This window comes from Heterodontus francisci, chromosome 1 (genome assembly GCF_036365525.1).
Source record: "Heterodontus francisci isolate sHetFra1 chromosome 1, sHetFra1.hap1, whole genome shotgun sequence".
Classification (NCBI taxonomy): Eukaryota; Metazoa; Chordata; class Chondrichthyes; order Heterodontiformes; family Heterodontidae; genus Heterodontus; species Heterodontus francisci.
Genome location: NC_090371.1, coordinates 233817661 through 233844214, shown reverse-complemented (window position 1 = coordinate 233844214; position 26554 = coordinate 233817661). Strand labels below are relative to the sequence as shown.

Here is a 26554-nt window from a genome sequence, read left to right as displayed (position 1 = left end):
CCCTCATCCAGGTCATTTATAAAAATGACAAACAGCAGTGGCCCCAAAACAGATCCTTGCGGTCCACCACTAGAAACTATACTCCAGGATGAACATTTACCATCAACCACCACCCTCTGTCTTTCAGCTAGCCAATTTCTGATACAAAGCACTAATTCACCTTCAATCCAATACTTCTGTATTTTCTGCAATAGCCTACCGTGGGGAACTTTATCAAACGCCTTACTGAAATCCATATAGACCACATCCACTGCTTTACCCTCATCCACCTGTTTGGTCACCTTGTCAAAAAACTCAATAAGGTTTGTGAGGCACGACCTACCCTTCACAAAACCGTGCTGACTATCTCTAATGAACTTATTCTTTTCAAGATGATTATAAATCCTGTCTCTTATAACCTTTTCCAACATTTTACCCACAACCGAAGTAAGGCTCACAGGTCTATAATTACCAGGGCTGTCTCTACTCCCCTTCTTGAACAAGGGGACAACATTTGCTATCCTCCAGTCTTCCGGCACTATTCCTGTCGACAATGACGACATAAAAATCAAGGACAAAGGCTCTGCAATCTTCTCCCTGGCTTCCCAGAGAATCCTAGGATAAATCCCATCTGGCCCAAGGGACTTATCTATTTTCACACTTTCCAAAGTTGCTAACACCTCCTCCTTGTGAACCTCAATCCCATCTAGCCTAGTAGTCTGTATCTCAGTATTCTCCTCGACAACATTTTCTTTCTCCACTGTAAATACTGACGAAAAATATTCATTTAACACTTCCCCTATCTCCTCCGATTCCACACACAACTTCCCACTACTATCCTTGATTGGCCCTAACCTATCTCTAGTCATTATTTTATTCCTGATATACCTATAGAAAGCCTTAGGGTTTTCTTTGATCCTATCTGCCAATGACTTCTCGTGTCCTCTCCTTGCTCTTCTTATCTCTCACTTTAGATCCTTCCTGGCTAGCTTGTAACTCTCAAGCGCCCTAACTGAGCCTTCACGTCTCATCCTAACATAAGCCTTCTTCTTCCTCTTGACAAGCTCTTCAACTTCTTTAGTAAACCACGGCTCCCTCGCTCGACAACTTCCTCCCTGCCTGACAGGTACATCCTTATCAAGGACACGCAGGAGCTGCTCCTTGAATAGACTCCACATTTCGATTGTGCCCATCCCCTGCAGTTTCCTTCCCCATCCTACGCATCCTAAATCTTGCCTAATCGCATCATAATTTCCTTTCCCCCAGCTATAATTCTTGCCCTGCTGTATATGCCTGTCCCTGCCCATCACTAAGGTAAACCTAACCGAATTGTGATCACTATCACCAAAGTGCTCACTAACTTCTAAATCTAACACTTGGCCGGGTTCATTACCCAGTACCAAATCCAATGTGGCATCGCCCCTGGTTGGCCTGTCTACATACTGTGTCAGAAAACCCTCCTGCACACACTGGACAAAAACAGACCCATCTAAAGTACTCGAACTATCGTATTTCCAGACAATATTTGGAAAGTTAAAGTCCCCCATAACCACTACCCTGTTACTCTCACTCCTGTCAAGAATCATCTTTGCTATCCTTTCCTCTACATTTCTGGAACTATTTGGAGGTCTATAGAAAACTCCCAACAGGGTGACCTCTCCTCTCCTGTTTCTCACCTCGGCCCAGACTACCTCAGTAGACGAGTCCTCAGAAGTCCTTTCTGCCGCTGTAATACTTTCCTTGATTAACAATGCCACACCACCCCCCTCTTTTACCCTCTTCTCTGTTCTTACTGAGACATCTAAATCCCGGAACCTGCAACATCCATTCCTGCCCCTGCTCTACCCATGTCTCCGAAATGGCCACTACATCGAGATCCCAGGTACCAACCCATGCTGCAAGCTCACCCACCTTATTCCGGATGCTCCTGGCGTTGAAGTAGACACACTTTAAACCAGGTTCTTGCTTGCCAGTGCCCTCTTGCGTCCTTGTAACCTTATCTCTGCCCTCACTACTCTCAACATCCTACACACTGGCACTACAATTTAGGTTCCCATCCCCCTGCTGAATTAGTTTAAACCCCCCCCCCCCCCGAAGAGCACTAGCAAATCTCCCCCCCAGGATATTGGTACCCCTCTGGTTCAGGTGAAGACCATCCTGTTTGTAGAGGTCCCACCTACCCCAGAAAGAGCCCCAATTATCCAGGAAACCAAAACCCTCCCTCCTACACCATCCCTGCAGCCACGTGTTCGACTCCTCTCTCTCCCTATTCCTCACTTCGCTAGCACGTGGCACGGGCAACAACCCAGAGATAACAACTCTGTTTGTTCTCGCTCTAAGCTTCCACCCTAGCTCCCTGAATTTCTGCCTTAAATCCCCATCTGTCTTCCTACCTATGTCGTTGGTGCCTATGTGTACCACGACTTGGGGCTGCTCCCCCTCCCCCTTGAGGATCCCAAAAACACGATCCGAGACATCACGTACCCTGGCACCTGGGAGGTAACACACCAACCGTGAGTCTCTCTCGTTCCCACAAAACCTCCTATCTGTTCCCCTAACTATGGAGTCCCCAATGACTAATGCTCTGCTCCTCTTGCCCCTTCCCTTCTGAGCAACAGGGACAGACTCTGCGCCAGAGACCTGTATCCCATTGCCTACCCCTGGTAAGTCGTCTCCCCCAACAGTATCCAAAACGGTATACCTGTTGTTGAGGGAAACGGCCACAGGGGATCCCTGCACTGCCTGCTGGTTCCCTCTCCTTCCCCTGACGGTAACCCATCTACCTTCTTCTTTTACCTGAGGTGTGTCTGCCTCCCGATAACTCCTCTCAATAATCCCCTCCGCCTCCCGAATGATTCGAAGGTCCTCCAGCTCCAGTTCCCTAACGCGGTCCTCGAGGAGCTGGAGCTGGGTGCACTTCCCGCAGATGCAGTCAGCAGGGACACCCTTGGCGACCCTTACCTCCCACATTCTGCAGGAGGAACATTCAACTGCCTTCTGCAGGGATCAGTGCTGGGACCTTTGCTGTTTGTAGTTTCTATAAATGATTTGGAGGAAAATATAGCTGGTCTGATTAGTAAGTTTGCGGACAACACAAAGGTTGGAGTTACGGACAGTGATGAGGATTGTCAGAGGATACAGCAGGATATAGATCGGTTGGAGACTTGGGTGGAGAAACGGCAGATGGAGTTTAAACCGGACAAATGTGAGGTAATGCATTTTGGAAGGTCTAATGCCGGTGGGAAGTATACAGTAAATGACAGAATCCTTAGGAGTATTGACAGGCAGAGAGATCTGGGCGTACAGGTCCATAGGTCACTGAAAGTGGCAACGCAGGTGGATAAGGTAGTCAAGAAGGCATACGGCATGCTTGCCTTCATCGGTCGGGGCATAGACTATAAAAATTGGCAAGTCATGCTGCAGCTGTACAGAACTTTAATTAGGCCACACTTAGAATATTGCGTGCAATTCTGGTCGCCACACTACCAGAAGGACGTGGAGTCTTTGGAGAGGGTACAGAAAAGGTTTACCAGGATGTTGCCTGGTCTGGAGGGCATTACCTATGAGGAGAGGTTGGATAAACTCGGATTGTTTTCACTGAAACGACGGAGGTGGAGGGGCGACATGATAGAGGTTTACAAAGTTATAAGTGGCATGGACCGAGTGGATAGTCAGAAGCTTTTTCCCAGGGTGGAAGAGTCAGTTACTAGGGGACATAGGTTTAAGGTGAGAGGGGCAAAGTTTAGAGGGGATGTGCGAGGCATGTTCTTTACACAGAGGGTGGTGAGTGCCTGGAACTTGTTGCCGGGGGAGGTGGTGGAAGCAGGTACAATAGAGACGTTTAAGAGGCATCTTGACAAATACATGAATAGGAAGGGAATAGAGGGATATGGGCCCCGGAAGTGCAGAAGGTTTTAGTTTAGGCAGGCATCAAGATCGGCGCAGGTTTGGAGGGCCGAATGGCCTGTTCCTGTGCTGCACTGTTCTTTGTTCCACACAGACTTCAGTATCTGCTTCAGTATCTGCGGAGTTATGAATGGTGCTGAACATTGTGCAGTCAACAGCGAACAACCCCACTTGTGACCTTATGATTGAAGGAAGGTCATTGATGAAGCAGTTGAAGATGGTTGGGCCTGGGACACTTCCCGGAGGACTAGCCACGGGTAAAATTGATTGGCCTGGGGCAGGCAGGCCATTTTTCGCTGCCATCACCCTGTGTAAGGTAGAGACGGGAGTGGGTTGATAAGGGTTCCCAGAGCCTCGCGCTCCATTTTACGCCACCCCCTGCCACCATCCCGCTCTTTGGGGGAGGTGTAAAATTCAGCCCAATGTTTCAGGTTTGTGACTTGATGAAAGGATACTGAGAAAAGTGAGAGTGGAAATTGCAGAAGCACTGGCCATAATTTTTCAGTCTTCCTTAGACTTGGGGCTAGTGCCAGAGGACTGGAGAATTGCAAGCGTTACACTCTTGTTCAAAAAAGGGAATAAAGATAAACCCAGAAACTACAGGCCAGTCTGTTTAACTTCTGTGGTGGGGAAACTTCTAGAAAGAATAATTCAGGACAAAATTAATTGTCACATGGACAAATGTGTGTTAATTAAAGAAAACCAGCATGTTTAACTAACTTGCTGGAGGTTTTTGAAGAGGAAACAGAGAGGTTTGATGAGGGCAATGCAGATGACGTACATGGACTTCCAAAAGGTGTTTGATACAGTGCCACACAACAGACATGTGAGCAATGTTATAGCTCATGTAAAAAACAGGACAGTAGCAACATGGATACGGAATTGGAATTGACAGGAAACAAAGAGCAGTGGTTAGTGGATGTTTTTCGGGTTGGCGGAAGGTTTGTAGCAGAGTTCCCCAGAGGTCAGTTTTGGGACCCTTGCTTTTCCTGATATATATTAATGACCAAGACCATAGTGTACAGGGCACAATCTCAAAGTTTACAGATGATACGAAACTCGGAAGCATTGTGAACTGTGAGAAGGATAGTGCAGAACTTCAAAAGGACATAGACAAGTTGGTGGAATGGGTGGACAGATGGCAGATGAAGTGATACATTTTGGTAGGAAGAACATGGAAAGACAATATAAAATAAAGGATCCAATTCTAAAGGGAGTGCAGGAGCGGAGGGATCTGGTGTTTATGTGCATAAGTCATTGAAGGTGGCAGGACAGGTTAAGAGCGCAATTAATAAAGCATACGGTATCATGGGCTCATTTATTATCAGGGGCATAGAGTACAAGAGCAAGGAGGTTTGGTTGAACTTGTATAAGACACTAGTTCGACCTCAGCTGGAGTATCGAGTCCAGTTCTGGGTGCCGTACTTTAGGAAGGATATGAAGGCATTAGTAAGGGTGCAGAAAAGATTCACGAGCATGATTCCAGGGATGAGGAATTTCAGTTAAGCTATATTGGAGAAGTTAGGATTGTTTTCCATGAAGAGAAGGCTAAGAGGTGAGGAGTCTGGACAGAGTAAATGGGGAGAAACTGTTCCCACTTGTGAAAGGATCGAGAACGAGAGGGCAGAGATTTAAAATAAATGGTAAAAGAAGCAAAAGCAACATGAGGAAAAACTTCTTCATGCAGCGTGTGATTAAGGTCTGGAATGCACTGCCTGAGAGGTGATGGAGGCAGTTTCAATTAAAGCATTCAAAAGGGAATTAGACAGTTATGTGCAAAGGAAGAATGTGCAGGGAGCAGGCAGGGTAGTGGCACTAGGTGAAACGCTCATTTGGAGAGCCAGTGCAGACACGATGGGCAGAATGGCCATCTCCTGTAGCAATTCTGTGATTCTGTGACATCAGTCATTCTGAACTGGCTTTCGCACAACACCTCCAAGCACACAAAAAATGCCAGTTGCCAGCTTTTGTCACAATCATTTAATGTATGGCACCACGGCTGCTCACTCATTCCACTGCATGCCTTGTCTGCCCTTTGTCTCAAACACAATGCGGCAGGGAGAAAAACAATTGAACAGCGTCGCCAAGACCACTTACCATCGCGGATCTGAGCAAATCATTGATACGTTTCCAACATTGAACCCAGGTTCGTCGCAAAACCCCACAGTTTCACCACTACTCCATCCAGGCAGCCTTAGTCAGGCGAGAGAGTCTTCTGACTCCATTTGCAGGGAAGAGAACCTCCCGCCTTTCCCTGACCACCTGGAGGAGAACCTGCAGGTTTACTGAACCATGGGGTGGGACGCTGCCTGCAGACTGATTTTTTTTAGCGCTTGCTGTAGTCAAAATATAAATTATGGGGACTTGGTGCTGTGTTTGAAAAATTAACGAAGGAAAAAGTAGTTAAAGGTAAGTAAAGAATATAATTGCAGTAAATCTGAAGATACATACCTCAAAGGCTTCTGCTCCTTGAAGCTAGGGACGCAGAATGATTTATAGCTGTGGCGCTCATGGTGCTTGACCGAGTAACGGCGGGTTTCACCAATGAAAGTCCATACCAGCCGCATGATTGCATGTTCTCCCGTGTCCGTCGCCGCACAGCTGATGTGCATGTAAAATTGCGTGCGAAACAGGAAAAATGCCGGAAGCAGAAGTTCCGCCATCTTCACGTCACGTCATTAGGAACGCTATGGGAATCATAAAATCCCAGCCCACCTCTTTTATCCTGCAACTCCGTATCTGTGATTTGGTAACCAGTAGTCCTGCTTTGCTATGCTTCCAGAACCAGCTGCAGGAATTTTGGACCCTGTGTAACTTTTTTCAAAAAGGCTTAAAGTGATTTAAATATGTTAATATATTTAATTATCGTTATAACGGGACATAAAATCACTTGAATCTCTGGTTTAGACCAGTGACTTGCTAACTTTATTATTTTCCATATGAGTTTAGGCAGATTTCCTTAAGATTTCACAACCTGTGCGCATGAATAATGCAGCACTTCTAATTGTATTGTGATTTAAAATAACAAGTATTCAAACAGTTTACAATTTAAATCTAAGATTATGTTGCTTTAGAAATTACATCTTACCTGTTATCTATTTTTTCAGGTACTTTTCAATTGTGGGGTCATACTATTCAGGTGGATTGGGCAGACCCAGAAAAAGAAGTAGATGAGGAAACTATGCAGAAGGTTAAAGTATTGTACGTGCGAAACCTGATGATATCTACAACAGAGGAGACTATCAAGATGGAGTTTAACAAAATCAAACCTGGAGCAGTTGAACGTGTGAAGAAACTCAGAGACTATGCATTTGTGCACTTTTTTGACAGAGATGATGCAGTTACTGCTATGAATATTATGAATGGGAAGTATATAGATGGTGCTAGCATTGAAGTCACCCTTGCAAAGCCAGTTAATAAAGATGGCTCTTGGAAATACACTCAAGGTAGTCAAGTCAATCTTAATTGTGAAAGTCAACGACTGACATTTACCAACAAAGAAGATGGGGGACCAAAAACCCCAGGAAGATCACCAAGCTTACCAGCACGCCTGAATGGTCACCATAGTCCATGCTCACCTGAACTGGAGAGGTGCACATATCCTCTTTTTCCAGGAATAAAGCTTACACCTTTGAGTATTTATTCATTAAAACCTAGTCATTTTCAGTCCTCTGTTACACATTTGGAGTATTACTGCAACAAAAATAACTGGGCACCACCAGAGTACTACCTATACTCAACTACAAGTCAGGATGGAAAGCAGCTGCTTGTTTATAAAGTGGTTATTCCATCCCTTGCGAACAGTTCACAAGGTACACTTAGCCATTTCATGCCCGATAAGCTCTGTACAATGCTAGAAGATGCTAAGGAGCTGGCAGCACAATATGCATTAACACATTTAGGTAAGTATTTCTGGTTTTCCTGCTTGTGTTAATTTTAAGGTGCACAGAGCTAATGAAGTCTGCATTATATTATATGTATTTTTATAATTAAGGCACCTTTTCAGTTGTAGTTCTGAAAGAAATATGTGCTACACTTTGTCTTGCACATTTAGCTGATATCAAATAAAATTCTAATTTCTACAGATTACAGCCACGGGAATGGATGGCTACATTCTGAGTGGGAAAAAAATCTCAAAAATGAACCATCTCATTTTATAAAGACATGTGAATCATCTCTCATCTGAATTCTCATTTTGGGAAGTTAAACCAGGGCAGGACATATACAGTGAATGGCAGGGCCCTGGGGAGTGTTGTTGAGCAGAGAGACCTTGGGGTGCAAGTACATAGTTCCCTCAAAGTGGCAACACAGGTAGACAGGGTGGTGAAGAAGGCATATGGCATGCTTGCCTTCATCGGCCGAGGCCTTGAGTACAAGAGTTGGGACGTCATGTTACAGTTGTACATAACGTTGGTTTGACCGCACTTGGAGTACTGTGTGCAGTTCTGGTCACCACACTACAGGAAAGATGTGGTTAAGCTAGAGAGGGTGCAGAAAAGATTCACAAGGATGTTGCCTGGTTTGGAGGGCTTGAGTTATAAAGAGAGATTGGATAGGCTGTGAATGTTTTCCCTGGGGTGAAGGAGGCTGAGAGGGGACATGATAGAGGTATATAAAATTATGAGAGGCATAGATAGGGTAGATAGCCAGAGTCTGTTTCCCATGATAGGGGTGACTAAAACTAGAGGGCATAGATTTAAGGTGAGAGGGAGAAGATTTAAAGGGAATCAAAGGGGTAAATTTTTCACACAAAGAATAGTGGGTATCTGGAATGAGCTGCCAGAGGAGGTGGTGGAGGCAGGAACAGTAGCGACATTTAAGAGGCATCTGGACAGGTACTTGAATGACAAAGGAATAGAGGGATATGGAATTAATGCAGGCAGGTGGGATTAGTATCGATCGGCATTATGGTCAGCATGGACGCGGTGGGCCGAAGGGCCTGTTTCTATGCTGTACGACTCAATGAATAGCAATAGTCTTTTTTACTCTTTCATGGATTGAGCACATTGCTAGCAAGGCCAGCATTTGTTATCCATCCCTAATTGCCCTTAAGAAGGTAGTAGTGAGCGCCTTCTTGAACCGCTGCAGTCCATCTGGTGTAGGTAAACCCACAATGATGTGAAGGAACGCGAAACAGTTCTATGTCAGGATGGTGTGTGGCTTGGAGGGGATCTTGCAGCTGGTGGTGGTGTTCCCACACGTCTGCTGGCCTGATCCTTCTCGTGGTAGATCTCATGGGTTTGGAAGGTACTGTCAAAGGCAAGATGCTGCAGTGGCGCAGTGGTTAGCACCGCAGCCTCACAGCTCTAGCGACCCGGGTTCAATTCTGGGTACTGCCTGTGTGGAGTTTGCAAGTTCTCCCTGTGTCTGCGTGGGTTTTCTCCGGGTGCTCCGGTTTCCTCCCACAAGCCAAAAGACTTGCAGGTTGGTAGGTAAATTGGCCATTATAAATTGCCACTAGTAGAGGTAGGTGGTAGGGAAATATAGGGACAGGTGGGGATGTGGTAGGAATATGGGATAAGTGTAGGATTGGTATAAATGGGTGGTTGATGGTCGGCACAGACTCGGTGGGCCGAAGGGCCTGTTTCAGTGCTGTATCTCTAAAAAAAAAAAAATTAAAACATCTTGTATGTAGTACGCACTGTTGCCACTGCATCATTGATACAGGGAGTGAATGTTTAAGATGGTGGACAGGGTGCCGATCAAGTGAGCTGTTTTATTTTAGTTTAGAGATACAGCACTGAAACAGGCCCTTCGGCCCACAGAGTCTGTGCCGACCATCAACCACCCATTTATACTAATCCTACACTAATTCCATATTCCTACCACATCCCCACCTGTCCCTATATTTCCCTACCACCTAACTATACTAGGGGCTATTTATAATGGCCAATTTACCTATCAACCTGCAAGTCTTTGGCATGGGGAGGAAACCGGAGCACCCGGAGGAAACCCACGCAGACACAGGGAGAACTTGCAAACTCCACACAGGCAGTACCCAGAATTGAACCCGGGTCTCTGGAGCTGTTGAGGCTGCGATGCTAACCACTGTGCCGCCCAATGGCGTCAAGCTTCCTTTTTTTTTATTCGTTCATGGGAAGTGGACGTCGCTGGTTAGGCCAGCATTTATTGCCCATCATTAATTGCCCTTGAGAAAGTGGTGGTGAGCTGCCTTCTCGAACCGCTGCAGTCCATGTGGGGTAGGTACACCAACAGTGCGGTTAGGAAGGGAGTTCCAGGATTTTGACACAGCGACAGTGAAGGAACGGTGATATAGTTCCAAGTCAGGATGGGGTGGAGCTTGGAGGGGCACTTGCAGATGGCATTTCCATGCATCTGCTGCTCTTGTTCTTCTAACTGGTAGAGGTTGCAGGTTTGGAAGGTACTAAAAATCCCTCCCATGGTGTCTTTCTGTCTCTTCCTCTAAGCTACTATGTTGGGCTGGAATTTATACTTCCGCCGCCGTAATCGGCCATATCGGGCTGTGCCTTCCCGGCGTCGAGGCCCGTAGCGGGCCTCTGCCGAGGCATTTGCCAGCCCCCCTTGCCATGACCCCCTGACTTTGGGGGGGGGGGGGTGTGTCTGTAAAATTCAGCCTGTTGTCTGCGTGCAATCTACCATTTTCAAACTCTGATTTTCTTACGATTCTACTCCGCCAATAAATTTAAGATGGATACTGATTTGTGAATGGAATGAATACAGATTAACTTTATATTATCTGAATACCTTGTGACTGGAAAGAGATCTAGCTATGAAATCACTAGCTCTAGAGTGTCAGTATAACAAAAATTATGGTGTTCCGCAGGGATCAGTGCTGGGACCTTTGCTGTTTGTAGTATATATAAATGATTTGGAGGAAAATGTAGCTGGTCTGATTAGTAAGTTTGCAGACGACACAAAGGTTGGTGGAGTTTCGGATAGTAATGAGGATTGTCAGAGGATACAGCAGGATATCGATCGGTTGGAGACTTGGGCGGAGAAATGGCAGATGGAGTTTAATCCGGACAAATGTGAGGTAATGCATTTTGGAAGGTCTAATGCAGGTGGGAGGTATACAGTAAATGGTAGAACCCTTAGGAGTATTGACAGGCAGAGAGATCTGGGCGTACAGGTCCACAGGTCACTGGAAGTGGCAACGCAGGTGGATAATGTAGTCAAGAAGGCAAACGGCATGCTTGCCTTCATCGGTCGGGACATAGAGTATAAAAATTGGCAAGTCATGTTGCAGCTGTACAGAACCTTAGTTAGGCCACACTTAGAATATTGCGTGCAATTCTGGTCGCCACACTACCAGAAGGACGTGGAGGCTTTGGAGAGGGTACAGAGGAGGTTTACCAGGATGTTGCCTGGTCTGGAGGGCATTAGCTCTGAGGAGAGGTTGGAAAACTCAGATTGTTTTCACTGGAACGACGGAGGTGGAGGGGCAACATGATAGAGGTTTACAAAGTTATGAGCGGCATGGACAGAGTGGATAGTCAGAAGCTTTTTCCCAGGGTGGAAGAGTCAGTTACTAGGGGACATAGGTTTAAGGTGCGAGGGGCAAAGTTTAGAGGGGATGTGCGAGGCAAGTTTTTTACACAGAGGGTGGTGAGTGCCTGGAACTTGCTGCCAGGGGAGGTGGCGGAAGCAGATACAATAGCCTCGTTTAAGAGACATCTTGACAAATACATGAATAGGAAGGGAATAGAGGGATATGGGCCCCGGAAGTGCAGAAGGTGTTAGTTTAGGCAGGCATCAAGATCGGCGCAGGCTTGGAGGGCCGAATGGCCTGTTCCTGTGCTGTACTGTTCTTTGTTCTTATGGAAAGCAATTTAAAATGTTTAAAACATGTCTTTGGATAAATTATTGTAAAAGCTTCTGAAGCAATAATTAAGGTTCTCATGACACAAAACTATGGTAGTTTCAATGCTTTTAAAAGAGTTGTATAATTATAGAATTTTTGTGACATAATGTGCATTTTTATGTATTTACAGACTATAGTTTGCGTCGCACGAACTCAGTTAATAGTCTCTCTCAAGTTGGTGCACCTCTCCCAACCTCTGCATCCAGTCTGCTACAGTACACATCTAGACCTTACTCCTATCCTAGCTACCCATTGTCAACAACACTACCTCTTGGTAACAGCAATCATATTGGACAACGGTTATATGTTTCTAGTCATGGGTCTTTCTTCTAAAGAAATACTGTAAGTGGATTACCCAAATATTGTAAGTTTTTTTTGGAATACAAGTTAGCTTTCTAAATGTATTTTTGTTCACTTGTTGTGCTATGAAATTTACTGAGGCACAAATATGTAATTTTTTTCTGTGTATAAAAGCTTTATCAAATTGTTTTATGTTCTCGTTAAAGATTTATGAATACTGTTAATGAATTTGGCAAGTTTTTCATCACAGTGACGGTCTACTTATCTGTTGCCCTTCAGTTACTCCTTAATGTCACAGCATGATGAATGCACCAAAATTAAGACCTCTACTAGGATTTATAGCTGCAGTAATGTATGCGAACAATGCTGTATTTTCTTTTCATGTTACAGTGTTCACTGTCACACTGGGGTCAGTTTTCACCGAACTCATCCATCAGGAAACTGATGAGATCGGGTGCAACACTGCTTTTACACCACTTCTGATTTGTAGTCAGTGGAGAGTAGTATTAGTTGAGGTGTAAAGCCAGCGTTCTGCTTGATACCATGGGTTTCCTACCCAGCGAATTAGGTTAAAATTACCCCCACTGTTTCAAATTGTTAAGCTTGACATTTTTGTTGTTTTTGTCATGCCTGCATGTTCCAGTTGTTGAGAGAAAATTATTTATATTGTATTGGTTAAATTGTTGCAATCATGTGTTCAATTAAATATCAGTAAAATTTTTCCGGTTTTGATTTTTTTTAAATTGGAAAGTACATTTTAGATGAGGTACATTGACTACTGTGAAACCCAGCGACCAAGTGCAGGGTCATAAAATTCACATCGTGGAACTATTTGGGCCACATAATGTGGAAAAAAATATTTCAAAACTGTAATTTTTGTCTTCCTTTTCATGTTTAGTACAGGAAGTTAACAGAATAGACAACTAGAATAGACTTAAATGCTATGCTTTTTATATTTTTGACTAAATAACCAATGTAAAAATCATGTACTTGCATATTATGCTGTGTCTAAAAAGCAAGCACAACCGTAAGGTAATTGCCCTGTAGTTTCTGCATGATTTCCAAGAAGATTGATCTGGGCAAAGTGGAAAGAAATACCGTTAGTCAGTTAGACCCATAACAACTTTTTTTTTTATCATTCATGGGATGTTGGACTCACCAGCAAGACCAGTATTTATTCCCGTCTCTAATTGCCCTTGGGAAGGTGGTAGTGAGCTGCCTTATTGATAGACTGCAGTCCATGTGGTGTGGGATCAGCCACAGTGCTGTTAGGGAGGGTATTCCGGGATTTTGACGCAGCAACAGTAAAGGAAAGGCAATATATTTCTAAGTCAGGATCATGTGTGAGTGGAGGGACTTGCTGGTGGTGGTGTTCCCATGCATTTATCGCCCCTGGTCTTCTAGGTGGTAAAGGTCACGGGTTTGGAAGTCGCTGTTGAAGGAGCCATGCAGAGTTATTGTTGCTCCATGGTTGCTGCAGTGCATCTTGTAGATGGTACACACTGCAATCATAGTCCATCATTGTTTGAGGTGGTGGCTGGGGCTTCTTGAGTAATTTTGTAGCTGCACTCATCCAGGCTATTGGGATGTGTTCCATTATATTCCTGACTTGTGCCTTGTAGATGGGGGATCAAGAGGTGAGTTACTCACTGCAGAATTCCCAGCCTCTTATAACCACAGTATTTATGTGGCTGGTCCAGTTAACTTACTGCTCATCAGTGAACCCCATGATGTTGATGGTAGAGTCATAGAGTTGTACAGCACAGAAACAGGCCCTTCGGCCCATTTTGTCCGTGCCAGCCATCAAGCACCTATCCTAATCCTATTTTCCAGTCCTTGGCCCATAGCCTTGTATGCTATGGCGTTTCAAGTGCTCATCTAAATACTTCTTAAATCCTGCCTCTACCACCCCTTCAGACAGTGTGTTCCAGATTCCAAACACCCTCTGAGTGAAAAAAACTTTCCTCAAACCCCCTCTAAACTTCCTGCCCCTTACCTTAAATCTATTATCCCTGTTTATTGACACCTCTAAGGGAAAAAATTTCTTCCTATCTATGCCCCTCATAATTTTGTATACCTCAACCCCTCAGCCCTCTATGCTCTAAGGAAAACAACCCTAGCCTATCCAGTCTCTCTTCATAGCTGAAATGCTCCAGCCCAGGCAACATCCTTGTGAATCTCCTCTGCATCCTCTCCAGTGCAATCACATCCTTCCTATAATGTGGCAACCAGAACTGTACACAGTACTCCAGCTGTTGCCTAACTAACATTTTATATAGCTCCATCATAACCTCCCTGCTCTTATATTCTGTGCCTCGGCTAATAAAGGCAAGTATCCCATATAGAAACAAAGAAAATAGGAGCAGGAGTAGGCCATTCGGCCTTTCGAGCCTGGTCCGCTATTCATTATGATCATGGTGATCATCCAACTCAGTAACCTGATCCCGCTTTGCCCCCATATCCTTTGATCCCTTTCGCCCCAAGAGCTATATCTAACTCCTTCTTGAAAACATAAAATGTTTTGGCCTCAACTGCTTTCTGTGGTAGCAAATTCCACAGGCTCGCCACTCTCTGGGTGAAGAAATTTCTCCTCATTTCAGTCCTAAAAGGTTTACCCCGTATCCTTAGACTATGACCCCTGGTTCTGGACCCCCCCACCATCAGGAACATCCTTCCTGCAACTACCCTGTCAAGTCCTATTAGAATTTTATAGGTTTCTATGAGATCCCCCCTTATAACCACCTGTGCTGCTGCCTTCAGTGATCTATGGACAAGTACACCAAGGTCCCTGTGACCCCGTGTACTTCCTAGGGTCCTACCACACATTATATATTCCCTTGCCTTGTTTGTCCTCCCTAAATGCAACACCTCACACTTCTCAGGATTAAATTCCATTTGCCACTGCTCTGCCCATCTTACCAGGCCATCTATATCATCCTGTCATCTATGGCTTTCCTCTTCACTGTTTACAACACCACCAATTTTCGTGTCATCTGTGAACTTACTGATCATAGCTCCTATATTCACATCTAAATAATTAATGTACACTACAAACAGAAAGGGTCCCAGCACCGATCCCTGCTGTACACCACTGGTCACAGGCTTCCAATCGCAAAAACAACCCTCTGCCTCCTGCCACTAAGCCAAATTTAGATCTAGTTTGCCAAATTGCCCTGGATCCCATGGGCTCTTAACCTCTTAACCAATCTCCCATGTGAGACCTTATCAAAAGCCTTACAGAAGTCCATGTAGACTACGTCAACTGCTTTACTCTCATCTACACATCTAGTCACCTCCTCGAAAGTTTGTAGCGATTCAGCAATGGTAACGCCACTGAATGCCAAGGGGAGGTAGTTAGATTCTCTCTTGTTGGAGATGGTCATTGCCTGACAATTATGTGATGAGAATATTACCTGCCACTTATCAGCCCAAGCCTGAATTTTGTCCAGGTCTCGCTACTTGGCGGCACAGACTGCTTCATTATCTGAGGAGTTGCGATTAGAACTGAAGATTGTGCAATTGCCAGCAGACATTCCTACCTATGTAGGATTACATAGGATATATGGCACAGAAACAGGCCATTCAGCACAACCAGTCCATGCTGGCCTTTATGCGCCACTCGAGCCTTTTTCCGTCTTTCCTCACCTAAATCTATCAGCATAACCCTATATTCCCTTCTCCCACATATGCTGGTCTAGCTTCCCCTTAAATGCATCTATACTATTTGCTTCAACCACTCCCTATGGTAGCGAGTTCCATGTTCTCACCTCTCTGTGGGTAAAGAAATTTCTTCTGAATTCCCTATTGGGTTTCTTGGTGGCTATCTTATATTGATGGCCTCAAGTTATGGTCTTCCCCACAAGTGGAAACATTCTCCCTGAACCTACTCTATCAAAGCCTTTCATAATTTTAAAGATCTCTATTCAGTCACCCCTCAGCCTTTTTTCAAGAGAAAAATTACCCAACCTGTTCATTCTTTCTGGTATCATTCTTGTAAATCATCTCTGTACCCTTCCCAGTGCCTCTATATCCCTTCAATAATATGGCGACCAGAACTACTTGCAGTACTTTAAGCGTGGTCTAACCAATGTTCGATATAAGTTTAGCATAATGTCCGTACTTTTAATAAAAGCAAAATACTGCGGATGCTGGAAATCTGAAATAAAAACAAGAAATGCTGGAACCACTCAGCAGGTCTGGCAGCATCTGTGGAAAGAGAAGCAGAGTTAACGTTTCGGGTCAGTGACCCTTCTTTGGAACTGACAAATATTAAAAATGGCACAGGTTATAAGCAAGTGAGGTGGGGGTGGGGCAAGAGATAACAAAGGAGAAGGTGTAGATTGGACAAGGCCACATAGCTGACCAAAAGGTCATGGAGCAAAGGCAAACAATATGTTAATGGTGTGTTGAAAGACAAAGCATTAGTACAGAAAAGGTGTTAACGGACTGAATATTGAACAGCAGCAAGTGCAAACATGAAAAAAAAACAGTGGGTAAGCAAACTGAACAAACTAAGATGAAATGAAATAAATGCAAAAAAAGGTTGTAAAAAAGAAAAAACAACTAAAAATGAAAGTAAAATGGGGGGCTATCATGCTTTGAAATTATTGAACTCAATGTTCAGTCCGGCAGGCTGTAGTGTGCCTAATCGGTAGATGAGATGCTGTTCCTCGAGCTTGCGTTGATGTTCACTGGAACACTGCAGCAATCCCAGGACAGAGATGTGAGCATGAGAGCAGGGGGGAGTGTTGAAATGGCAAGCAACCGGAAGCTCAGGGTCCTGCTTGCGGACTGAGCGGAGGTATTCCACAAAGCGGTCACCCAGTCTGCGCTTGGTCTCTCCAATGTAGAGGAGACCACATTGTGAGCAGTGAATACAGTATACTAAATTGAAAGAAGTAGAAGTAGAAGCTGCTTCACCTGAAAGGAGTGTTTGGGGCCTGGGGTAATGAGGAGAGAGGAGGTAAATTACAGCTCCTGCGATTTCAGAGGAAGGTGCCATGGGACGGGGACGAGGTGGTGGGGGTAATGGAGGAGTGGACCAGGGTGTCACGGAGGGAATGATCCCTTCGGAATGCTGACAGGGGAAGGGACGGGAAGATGCGTTTGGTAGTGGCATCATGCTGGAGGTGGCGGAAATGGCGGAGGATGATCCTTTGGATATGGAGGCTGATGGGGTGGAAAGTGAGGACAAGGGGAACCCTGTCACGGTTTTGGGAGGGAGGGGAAGGGTTGAGGGCAGAGGTACGGGAAATGGGCCGGACACGGTTGAGGGCCCTGTCGACAACAGTGGGGGGGAATCCTCGGTTGAGGAAAAAGGTGGTCATACCAGCAGCACCGTCATGGAAGGTCCGTACTTTTAAATTCTGTTCCTCTAAAAATAAACCCCTAGTGTTTGGTTTGCCTTTTTATGCATCTTGCTAGCTTGAGGTGCAATTTTTAGTAATTGGTGTATTTGTAGTCCGAGATCCCTTTGTTCCTCTCCCCTCCTAGACTGACAACTTCCAAGTAATAAGTGACCCCCCTATTCTTCCTACCAAAATGTACTATCTTATCTGTATTGAACTTCATTTTCTAATTTTTTGTCCATTATTTATGTCCTCCTGTAATTTCTTGCAGTCCTCCTCAGTATTGACTCTCTCTCCAATTTGGTAGTATCTGCAAATTTAGAAATTGTGTTTTTGATTCCAGAGTCCAAACGGTTAACTTAAATCGTGAACAGCAGTTGTCCCAACACTGATCCTTGTGGAACACCACTTCGCACTTGCTGTCACTCTGAATAACTACTCTTTACTCCCACTCTCTGCTTTCTTCTTAAAGCCAGATAGCAATCCATTCTGGTTCTTGTCCCCGAATCTGCATTTTTCTATTTTTTTATACAGCACTGAAACAGACCCTTCAGCCCACCGAGTCTGTGCCGACCATCAACCACCCACTTATATTAATCCTACACTAATTCCAAATTCCTACCACATTCCCACATTTCCCAAAACCTACCTATACTAGGGGCAATTTATAATGGCCAATTTACCTATCAACCTGCAAGTCTTTGGCATGTGGGAGGAAACCGGAGCACCCGGAGGAAACCCACGCAGACACAGGGAGAACTTGCAAACTCCACACAGGCAGTACCCAGAATTGAACCCGGGTCGCTGGAGCTGTGAGGCTGCGGTGCTAACCACTGCGCCACTGTGCCGCCCTTATTATTATTTGTCAATTATGGGGCGCCTTATCGAAGCCCTTATGAAAATCCAGAGAAATTATATCTACTGCATTACCATTGCTTACTTTCTCTGTTACCTCCTCAAAAAGTCCAATAAAGTTGGTCCAGCATGATTTTCCGTTTTGAAAGTCATTACTATATTTTTCATTTCTAGATGTTCTTCTGACCTCTCCTTTCGTAGGGATTCCATTATTTTCCTACCACTGATGTTATGGTGAGTGGTCCATAATTTCATGGACATGTTCTGCCCCCTTTCTTAAATATATGTATCACATGAGCTATTCGCCAGTCCTATGGAGTTACACCTTTTCCCAACGAATTATTAAATTCTCTTCTATCTCTTCCCTAAATTCTCTGAAAATGCGTGGATGCAATCCAACCAGACCAGGGACTTGAGTTTGATTCATTTATTTATACATCCTCTTTCTTTTTATTTCAAATGCACTTATTACATTCCGAAGAAGGGTCACTGACCCGAAACGTTAACTCTGCTTCTCTTTCCACAGATGCTGCCAGACCTGCTGAGTGACTCCAGCATTTCTTGTTTTTGTTTCACATTACATTCTTCATCTCATCATCCAAAGTCATGTCCAATTGTTAGGAACATAGGAGCACCGAGCCTGCTCCGCCATTCAATACGATCATTCATTTCAATGCCTTTTTCCCACACTATCCTCATATCCATTTATGTCATTTGTATTTGGAAATCTGTCAATCTCTGCTTTAAACATACTCAATGACTGAGCTTTCACAGATAGAGAATTCCTAAGATTCACAACCCTCTGAGTAAAGAAATTTCTCTGTCCTAAGTGGTTTCCTCCTTATTTTGAAATTGTGTCCACTGCTTCTAGACTACCCAACCAGGGTATCTTAGCTGCATCTACCCTGTCTATCCCTTTAAGTATTTTGTAGGTGACAATGAGATCATCTCTCATTCTTCAAAGCTCTAGAGAATACTGCCCATTTACCTCCTCTCTCCTCATTATCCCAGGCCCCAAACACTCCTTTCAGGTGAAGCAGCGATTTACTTGCACTTCTTTCAATGTAGTATACTGTATTCGCTGCTCACAATGTGGTCTCCTCTACATTGGGGAGACCAAGCGCAGACTGGGTGACCGTTTTGCGGAACACCTCCGCTCGGTCCGCAAGCAGGACCCTGAGCTTCCGGTTGCTTGCCATTTCAACACTCCCCCCTGCTATCATGCTCACATCTCTGTCCTGGGATTGCTGCAGTGTTCCAGTGAACATCAACGCAAGCTCGAGGAACAGCATCTCATCTACCGATTAGGCACACTACAGCCTGCCGGACTGAACATTGAGTTCAATAATTTCAGAGAATGACAGCCCCCCATTTCACTTTCATTTTTAATTGTTTTTTCTTTTGTCTTTTTTTTCTTTTTTACATTTTTTACAACCTTTTTTTTGCATTTATTTCATTTCATCTTAGTTTGTTCAGTTTGCTTACCCACTTTTTTTTCATGTTTGCACTTGCTGCTGTTCAATATTCAGTCTGTTAACACCTATTCTGTACTAATGCTTTGTCTTTCAACACACTATTAACATATTGTTTGCCTTTTCTCCATGACCTTTTGGTCAGCTATGTGGCCTTGTCTCCTTTGTTATCTCTTGCACCACCCCCACCTCACTTGCTTATAACCAGTGACATTTTTAATATTTGTCAGTTCCGAAGAAGGGTCACTGACCCAAAACGTTAACTCTGCTTCTCTTTCCACAGATGCTGCCAGACCTGCTGAGTGGTTCCAGCATTTCTTGTTTTTATTTCAGATTTCCAGCATCCACAGTATTTTGCTTTTATTCTAGAGAATACTGGCCCAGTTTCCCCAATCTCTCTTCATAGTACAGTCCCGCCATCCTGGGAACAAGTTTGGTGAACCTTTATTGCACTCCCTCTATAACAATAATATCCTTCCTAAGGTAAGGGGACAAAAACTGCACACAGTGCTCCAGGTGCAGTCTAACCAAGGTTCAATACAATTGAAGCAAGACTTCACTTCTCCTGTATTCAAATCCTCTTGCGATAAAGGCTAACATACCATTAGTCTTCTTAGTTGCTTGCCGCACCTGCATATTCGCTTTCAGTGACTTATTGACAAGAACACCCAGGTCCCTTTATACATCTACACTTTCTAATCTCTTACTATTTAAGAAATATCTGCACATCTGGCGCAGTGGAGGGCGGCGCAGTGATTAGCACTGCAGTCTCACAACTCCAACGACCCGGGTTCAATTCTGGGTACTGCCTGTGTGAAGTTTGCAAGTTCTTCCTGTGTCTGCGTGGGTTTTCTCCGGGTGCTCCGGTTTCCTCCCACAAGCCAAAAGACTTGCAGGTTGATAGGTAAATTGGCCATTGTAAAATTGCCCCTAGTATAGGTAGGTGGTAGGGAAATATAGGGACAGGTGGGGATGTGGTAGGAATATGGGATTAGTGTAGGATTAGTATAAATGGGTGGTTGATGGTCGGCACAGACTCGATGGGCCGAAGGGCCTGTTTCAGTGCTGTATCTCTAAACTAAACTGAACATCTGTTCCTCCTACCAAAGTTATCATCTCACATTTTTCCACATTATATTCCATCTGCCACATTCTTGCCCACTCGCTAAGTCTGTCCAAATCCCTTTGATGCCACTTTGCATCTCTTCACAACATACATTCCCACCTAGTTTTGTGTCATCCGCAAACTTGGAAATACTACATTTGGTCCCCACATCCAAATCATTAATACATATTGTGAACAGCTGGGGCCCAAGAACTGATCCCTGTGGTACCCCACTAGTCACAGCCTGCCATCGCAAGAATTACCCGTTTATTCCTACTCTTTGCTTTCTGCCCATTAACCGATCTTTAATCCATGCCAGTATATTACCTCCTATCCCATGTGCTTTATTTTTTATTTATTTAATTTTATTTAGAGATACAGCGCTGAAACAGGCCCTTCGGCCCACCGAGTCTGTGCCGACCAACAACCACCCATTTATACGAACCCTACAGTAATCCCATATTCCCTACCACCTACCTGTACTAGGGGCAATTTACAACAGCCAATTTACCTGTCACCCAGAAGTCTTTGGCTGTGGGAGGAAACCGGAGCACCCGGCGAAAACCCACGCGGTCACAGGGAGAACTTGCAAACTCCACACAGGCAGTACCCAGAATCGAACCCGGGTCCCTGGAGCTGTGAGGTTACAGTGCTAACCCCTGTGCCGCCCAACCACTGCACCACTGTGCCGCTTTAATTTTGCTAACTAACCTCCTGTGGGGGCCTTTATCAAAAGCCTTCTGAAAATCCAAGTATACTATGTCCACCCACTCCCCTTTATCAAATCTGTTAGTAACATCCTTAAAAAACTCCAATAGGTTCGTCAAACATGATTTCCCATTCATAAATTCATGTTGACTATATCCAATCATAGAACATAGAACATTACAGCGCAGTACAGGCCCTTCGGCCCTCGATGTTGCGCCGACCTGTGAAACCATCTGACCTAAACTATTCCATTTTCATCCATATGTCTATCCAATGACCACTTAAATGCCCTTAAAGTTGGCGAGTCTACTACTGTTGCAGGCAGGGCGTTCCACGCCCCTACTACTCTGAGTAAAGAAACTACCTCTGACATCTGTCCTATATCTATCACCCCTCAACTTAAAGCTATGTCCCCTCGTGTTTGCCATCACCATCCGAGGAAAAAGACTCTCACTATCCACCCTATCTAACCCTCTGATTATTTTATATGTCTCTATTAAGTCACCTCTCCTCCTCCTTCTCTCTAACGAAAACAACCTCAAGTCCCTCAGCCTTTCCTCGTAAGACCTTCCCTCCATACCAGGCAACATCCTAGTAAATCTCCTGTGCACCCTTTCCAAAGCTTCCACATCCTTCCTATAATGCGGTGACCAGAACTGGACGCAATACTCCAGGTGCGGCCGCACCAGAGTGCAGCATGACCTCGTGGCTCCGAAACTTGATCCCCCTACTAATAAAAGCTAACACACCATATGCCTTCTTAACAGCCCTATTAACCTGGGTGGCAACTTTCAGGGATTTATGTACCTGGACACCAAGATTTCTATGGTTATACTAATTTCTATCTGTGCTGTTAATTAATTTGCTGCAAATGCTTCGCATTCAGATATAGTGCCTTTAGCTTTGCCTTTTTTCTAATTTTCCCTGACATCACCTTAGTCACTAATGCTATTACCTTTGTTACACTCACTGTCCCTTCCTGATTCATCTGCTTATTTGTACTTAAAATGCTGCTCTCCTCTAGAGCCCTGACATTTCAAACAAAACAAACAAAGAACAGTACAGCACAGGAACAGGCCATTCGGCCCTCCAAGCCTGCGCCGAACTTGATGCCTGCCTAAACTAACACCTTCTGCACTTCCGGGGCCCATAACCCTCTATTCCCTTCCTATTCATGTATTTGTCAAGATGTCTCTTAAACGTCGCTATCGTATCTGCTTCCACCACCTCCCCTGGCAGCAAGTTCCAGGCACTCACCACCCTCACTGCTTTTGAATTTACCTTTTCCTGAATCCTCCCACCACCCCCCCCCCCTTCTTTATAAATTTACAGCCCTGTCAACTGCCCCAGTTATCTGATTTTCCATGACACTGGTCCCAGCCTGATTTAAGTAGAGCCTGTCCCAACAGAACAGCTCCCTCTTTCCCTGGTACTTGTGCCAGTGGCCCATGAAGCGAAACCCCTGCCTTCCACACCACTCTGTCAGCTATGCATTTAAATTTCTCATCTACTTATCCCTATGACAATTGGCTCATGGCTCTGCTAACAATCTAGAAATTATGACTTTTGAGGTTCTGATTTTTAATTTGCACCTTAAATCCTTAAACTCTCTCAGCAGAATATCATTCCTCTTGCTACTATGTCATTGATAACTCTGTGGATCATGGCAACTCGAACCTTCCCCTCCTACTCCAAGTTCTTCTGCAGCCATGAGGTGATGTCTTTAACCCTGGTACCAGGCAGGCAGCACATACTTCAGAACTCCTGGCCCCAGCTGCAGAGAACAGTATCTATTCCCCTGGCTATACTCTCCCCTATCACTATCACATTTGTTTTCACTCCCCTCACTTGAATGGTCTCCTGCAGCATGGTGCTATGGTATGTCTGCCCATTCACTCTGCAGTTCTTGTTCTCATCCACACAAGTAGAAAGTACCTTGCATCTGTTGGTCAAAGACAAGGGCTGGGATCCCAATACCTCCCTGACTCACAGCCACAGACTGCTGCCATTGACCACTGACTAACTCAAAAATTCTAAATAACATAAAGAGCTGAATTTTATTCGGGTGCCGCACTGCGCAGCGGCGCTCTTTCAACTCAGCAGACGTCTGCATTTAGCGGTTGTCGCAGAGCCACCGTGATATTACGCACGGGGGCTCATTAGAATCACGGCGCCGAGCTGCCCTCCCCATGTTATGTGGGGAGAGGCGGGACATTCGGCACAATGAGAGAGTTTTTGACAGTTGTGCAGCAGGTGCTGGGGCCCTATTTTATCGCCCCAGCACCTGCTTCCTGACAGCTGTCAAAGAATACTTACCTGACTGCTGAAGAGTGGGGCTGCTGTCAATCTGGCAGCAAAGCATAAAGTGCTGTAGAAATCCAGTGGGTCAGGTAGCATCTGTGGAGAGAGAAGCAGAGTTAACTAGTCCAAGTTCACAGACCTGAAAGTTAACTCTGCTTCTCTCTCCACAAATGTTGCCTGCTGAGCTATCCCAGCACTTTCCACTTTGCTGCCACATACTTACCCTGCTGTGTCCCAGTGTCTGGTGAAGTTGCGATCCTCTTCTCTCACTCAAGTCTAACATTCCTTCTTGTAGGCATGCCGCACCTGGGTGAATAATCTTAATTTCGCACATTCCAGGACATGAGACTTAAATAGATCATAAAAGGTAGTACAGAGGTTTACAGAGAGCACACTGACACAAATGGGAATGCACGGGTGTCACAGCAATGTAAAAACATCTTTCACTAAATGTTCCTCACCAACATGTGTGTCCTTTTCTCTGTGGGAATGATGTGTGCCAGCATGTAGCGCCAATGTCACATCCCTTTGCATCGTTGGGCTTTCAGGAGAGCCAACGTATGCAATAACATCATTGCCATGGCACCATTACTCATGAGCATCTCCACGGATTCAGTGACATGGACACTGGCTCAGTCAGCTGCTGCCTCTAATGGTTTACACAGGGATGCTGCAGATGTGGACTGGTGCACAGCAGGGGAGGGAGGGTGATGTGTGGCTTGCAGAGCTCATGTCGGTTCCTATGGAGCAGACAGCCTTTGCCTGAGAAACCACTTCCGTACATCCCAAGCTCACTGTTAGCCCTGCGTGGAGAGCCTGGGTGCCATCTGCCCTCCCATGTGTCTTTCATGTTGTAGGTCCTCAGCGTCCGCACAGTCCGAGGAGGAATCCTGTTGAGGAGGAAGCCTTTTGATCAGCGGCAGCGGTGATAGTGCGAGCCAGGGGGCAGCCGGGAAGGGAAGTTTCACGATAAAGTACTTACCTGGCGATTCGGCAACTTCCTTTTGATCAGCGGTAGTTTAGTTTAGTTTAGAGATACAGCACTGAAACAGGCCCTTCGGCCCACCGAGTCTGTGCCGCACATCAACCACCCATTTATACTAATCCTACACTAATCCCATAATCCCAACAAACATCCCCACCTATCCCTATATTTCCCTACCACCTACCTATACTAGTGACAATTTATAATGACCAATTTACCTATCAACCTGCAAGTCTTTTGGCTTGTGGGAGGAAACCGGAGCACCCGGAGAAAACCCACGCAGACACAGGGAGAACTTGCAAACTCCACACAGGCAGTACCCGGAATCGAACCCGGGTCCCTGGAGCTGTGAGGCTGCGGTGCTAACCACTGCGCCACTGTGCCGCCCCTAGCGGTGGCGGTAGCGGTGATAGTGCGAGCCGGGGGGCAGCCGGGAAGGTAAGTTTCACGATAAAGTACTACTTACCTGGCGATTCGGCAACTTCCTTTTGATCAGCGGTAGCAGTAATAGTGCGAGCTGGGGGGCAACTGGGAAGGTAAGTTTCACTATAAAGTACTTACCTGGCGACTCGGCAACTTCCTTTTGATCAGCGGTAGCGGTGATAGTGCGAGTCAGGGGGCAGCCGGGAAGGTACGTTTCACTATAAAGTACTTACTCCATGATTCGGCGGACACGGGGACTGCTGGGTAAGTGAACTTATATATTCGGGCAGTGGCTAAACCCGAAACACTACACGTGTAGTGTCTCCCACCCATCCTCCTCCTCTAACCAAAAAAAAAGGACTCTTGTGTGGAGGGTTTGGTAAGGTAAGGTTTTCCTTTACAAAGGAAGAAAGAACAAAGAGAATTACAGCACAGGAACAGGCCCTTCGGCCCTCCAAGCCTGCGCCGATCCAGATCCTCTATCTAAACCTGTCGCCTATTTTCTAAGGGTCTGTATCTCTTTGCTTCCTGCCCATTCATGTATCTGTCTTCTTTTGGGCCTCCTTATCTCGAGAGACAATGGATACGCGCCTGGAGGTGGTCAGTGGTTTGTGAAGCAGCGCCTGGAGTGGCTATAAAGGCCAATTCTGGAGTGACAGGCTCTTCCACAGGTGCTGCAGAGAAATTTGTTTGTTGGGGCTGTTGCACAGTTGGCTCTCCCCTTGCGCCTCTGTCTTTTTTCCTGCCAACTACTAAGTCTCTTCGACTCGCCACAATTTAGCCCTGTCTTTATGGCTGCCCGCCAGCTCTGGCGAATGCCGGCAACTGACTCCCACGACTTGTGATCAATGTCACACGATTTCATGTCGCGTTTAGATACATCCTAAAAGACACTATCGTGCCCGCGTCTACCACCTCCGCTGGCAACGCGTTCCAGGTACCCACCACCCTCTGCGTAAAGAACTTTCCACGCATATCCCCCCTAAACTTTTCCCCTCTCACTTTGAACTCGTGACCCCTAGTAATTGAATCCCCCACTCTGGGAAAAAGCTTCTTGCTATCCACCCTGTCTATACCTCTCATGATTTTGTACACCTCAATCAGGTCCCCCCTCAACCTCCGTCTTTCTAATGAAAATAATCCTAATCTACTCAACCTCTCTTCATAGCTAGCGCCCTCCATACCAGGCAACATCCTGGTGAACCTCCTCTGCACCCTCTCCAAAGCATCCACATCCTTTTGGTAATATGGCGACCAGAACTGCACGCAGTATTCCAAATGTGGCCGAACCAAAGTCTTATACAACTGTAACATGACCTGCCAACTCTT

General features: G+C 45.4%; 1 protein-coding gene across 1 annotated transcript in view; it reads left to right on the top strand.

Moving 5' to 3' along the window:
- The window catches only part of rbm46 (RNA binding motif protein 46), a 119685-nt gene extending 107624 nt beyond the window's left edge, over window positions 1–12061 (top strand). Inside the window, exons 3-4 of the mRNA XM_068022998.1 lie at window positions 6993–7787; window positions 11859–12061. Of these exons, the coding sequence (XP_067879099.1) occupies window positions 6993–7787; window positions 11859–12061 (998 nt within the window). The remainder of the gene's footprint in view (window positions 1–6992; window positions 7788–11858) is intronic.
- Window positions 12062–26554: the final 14493 nt, after the last annotated feature.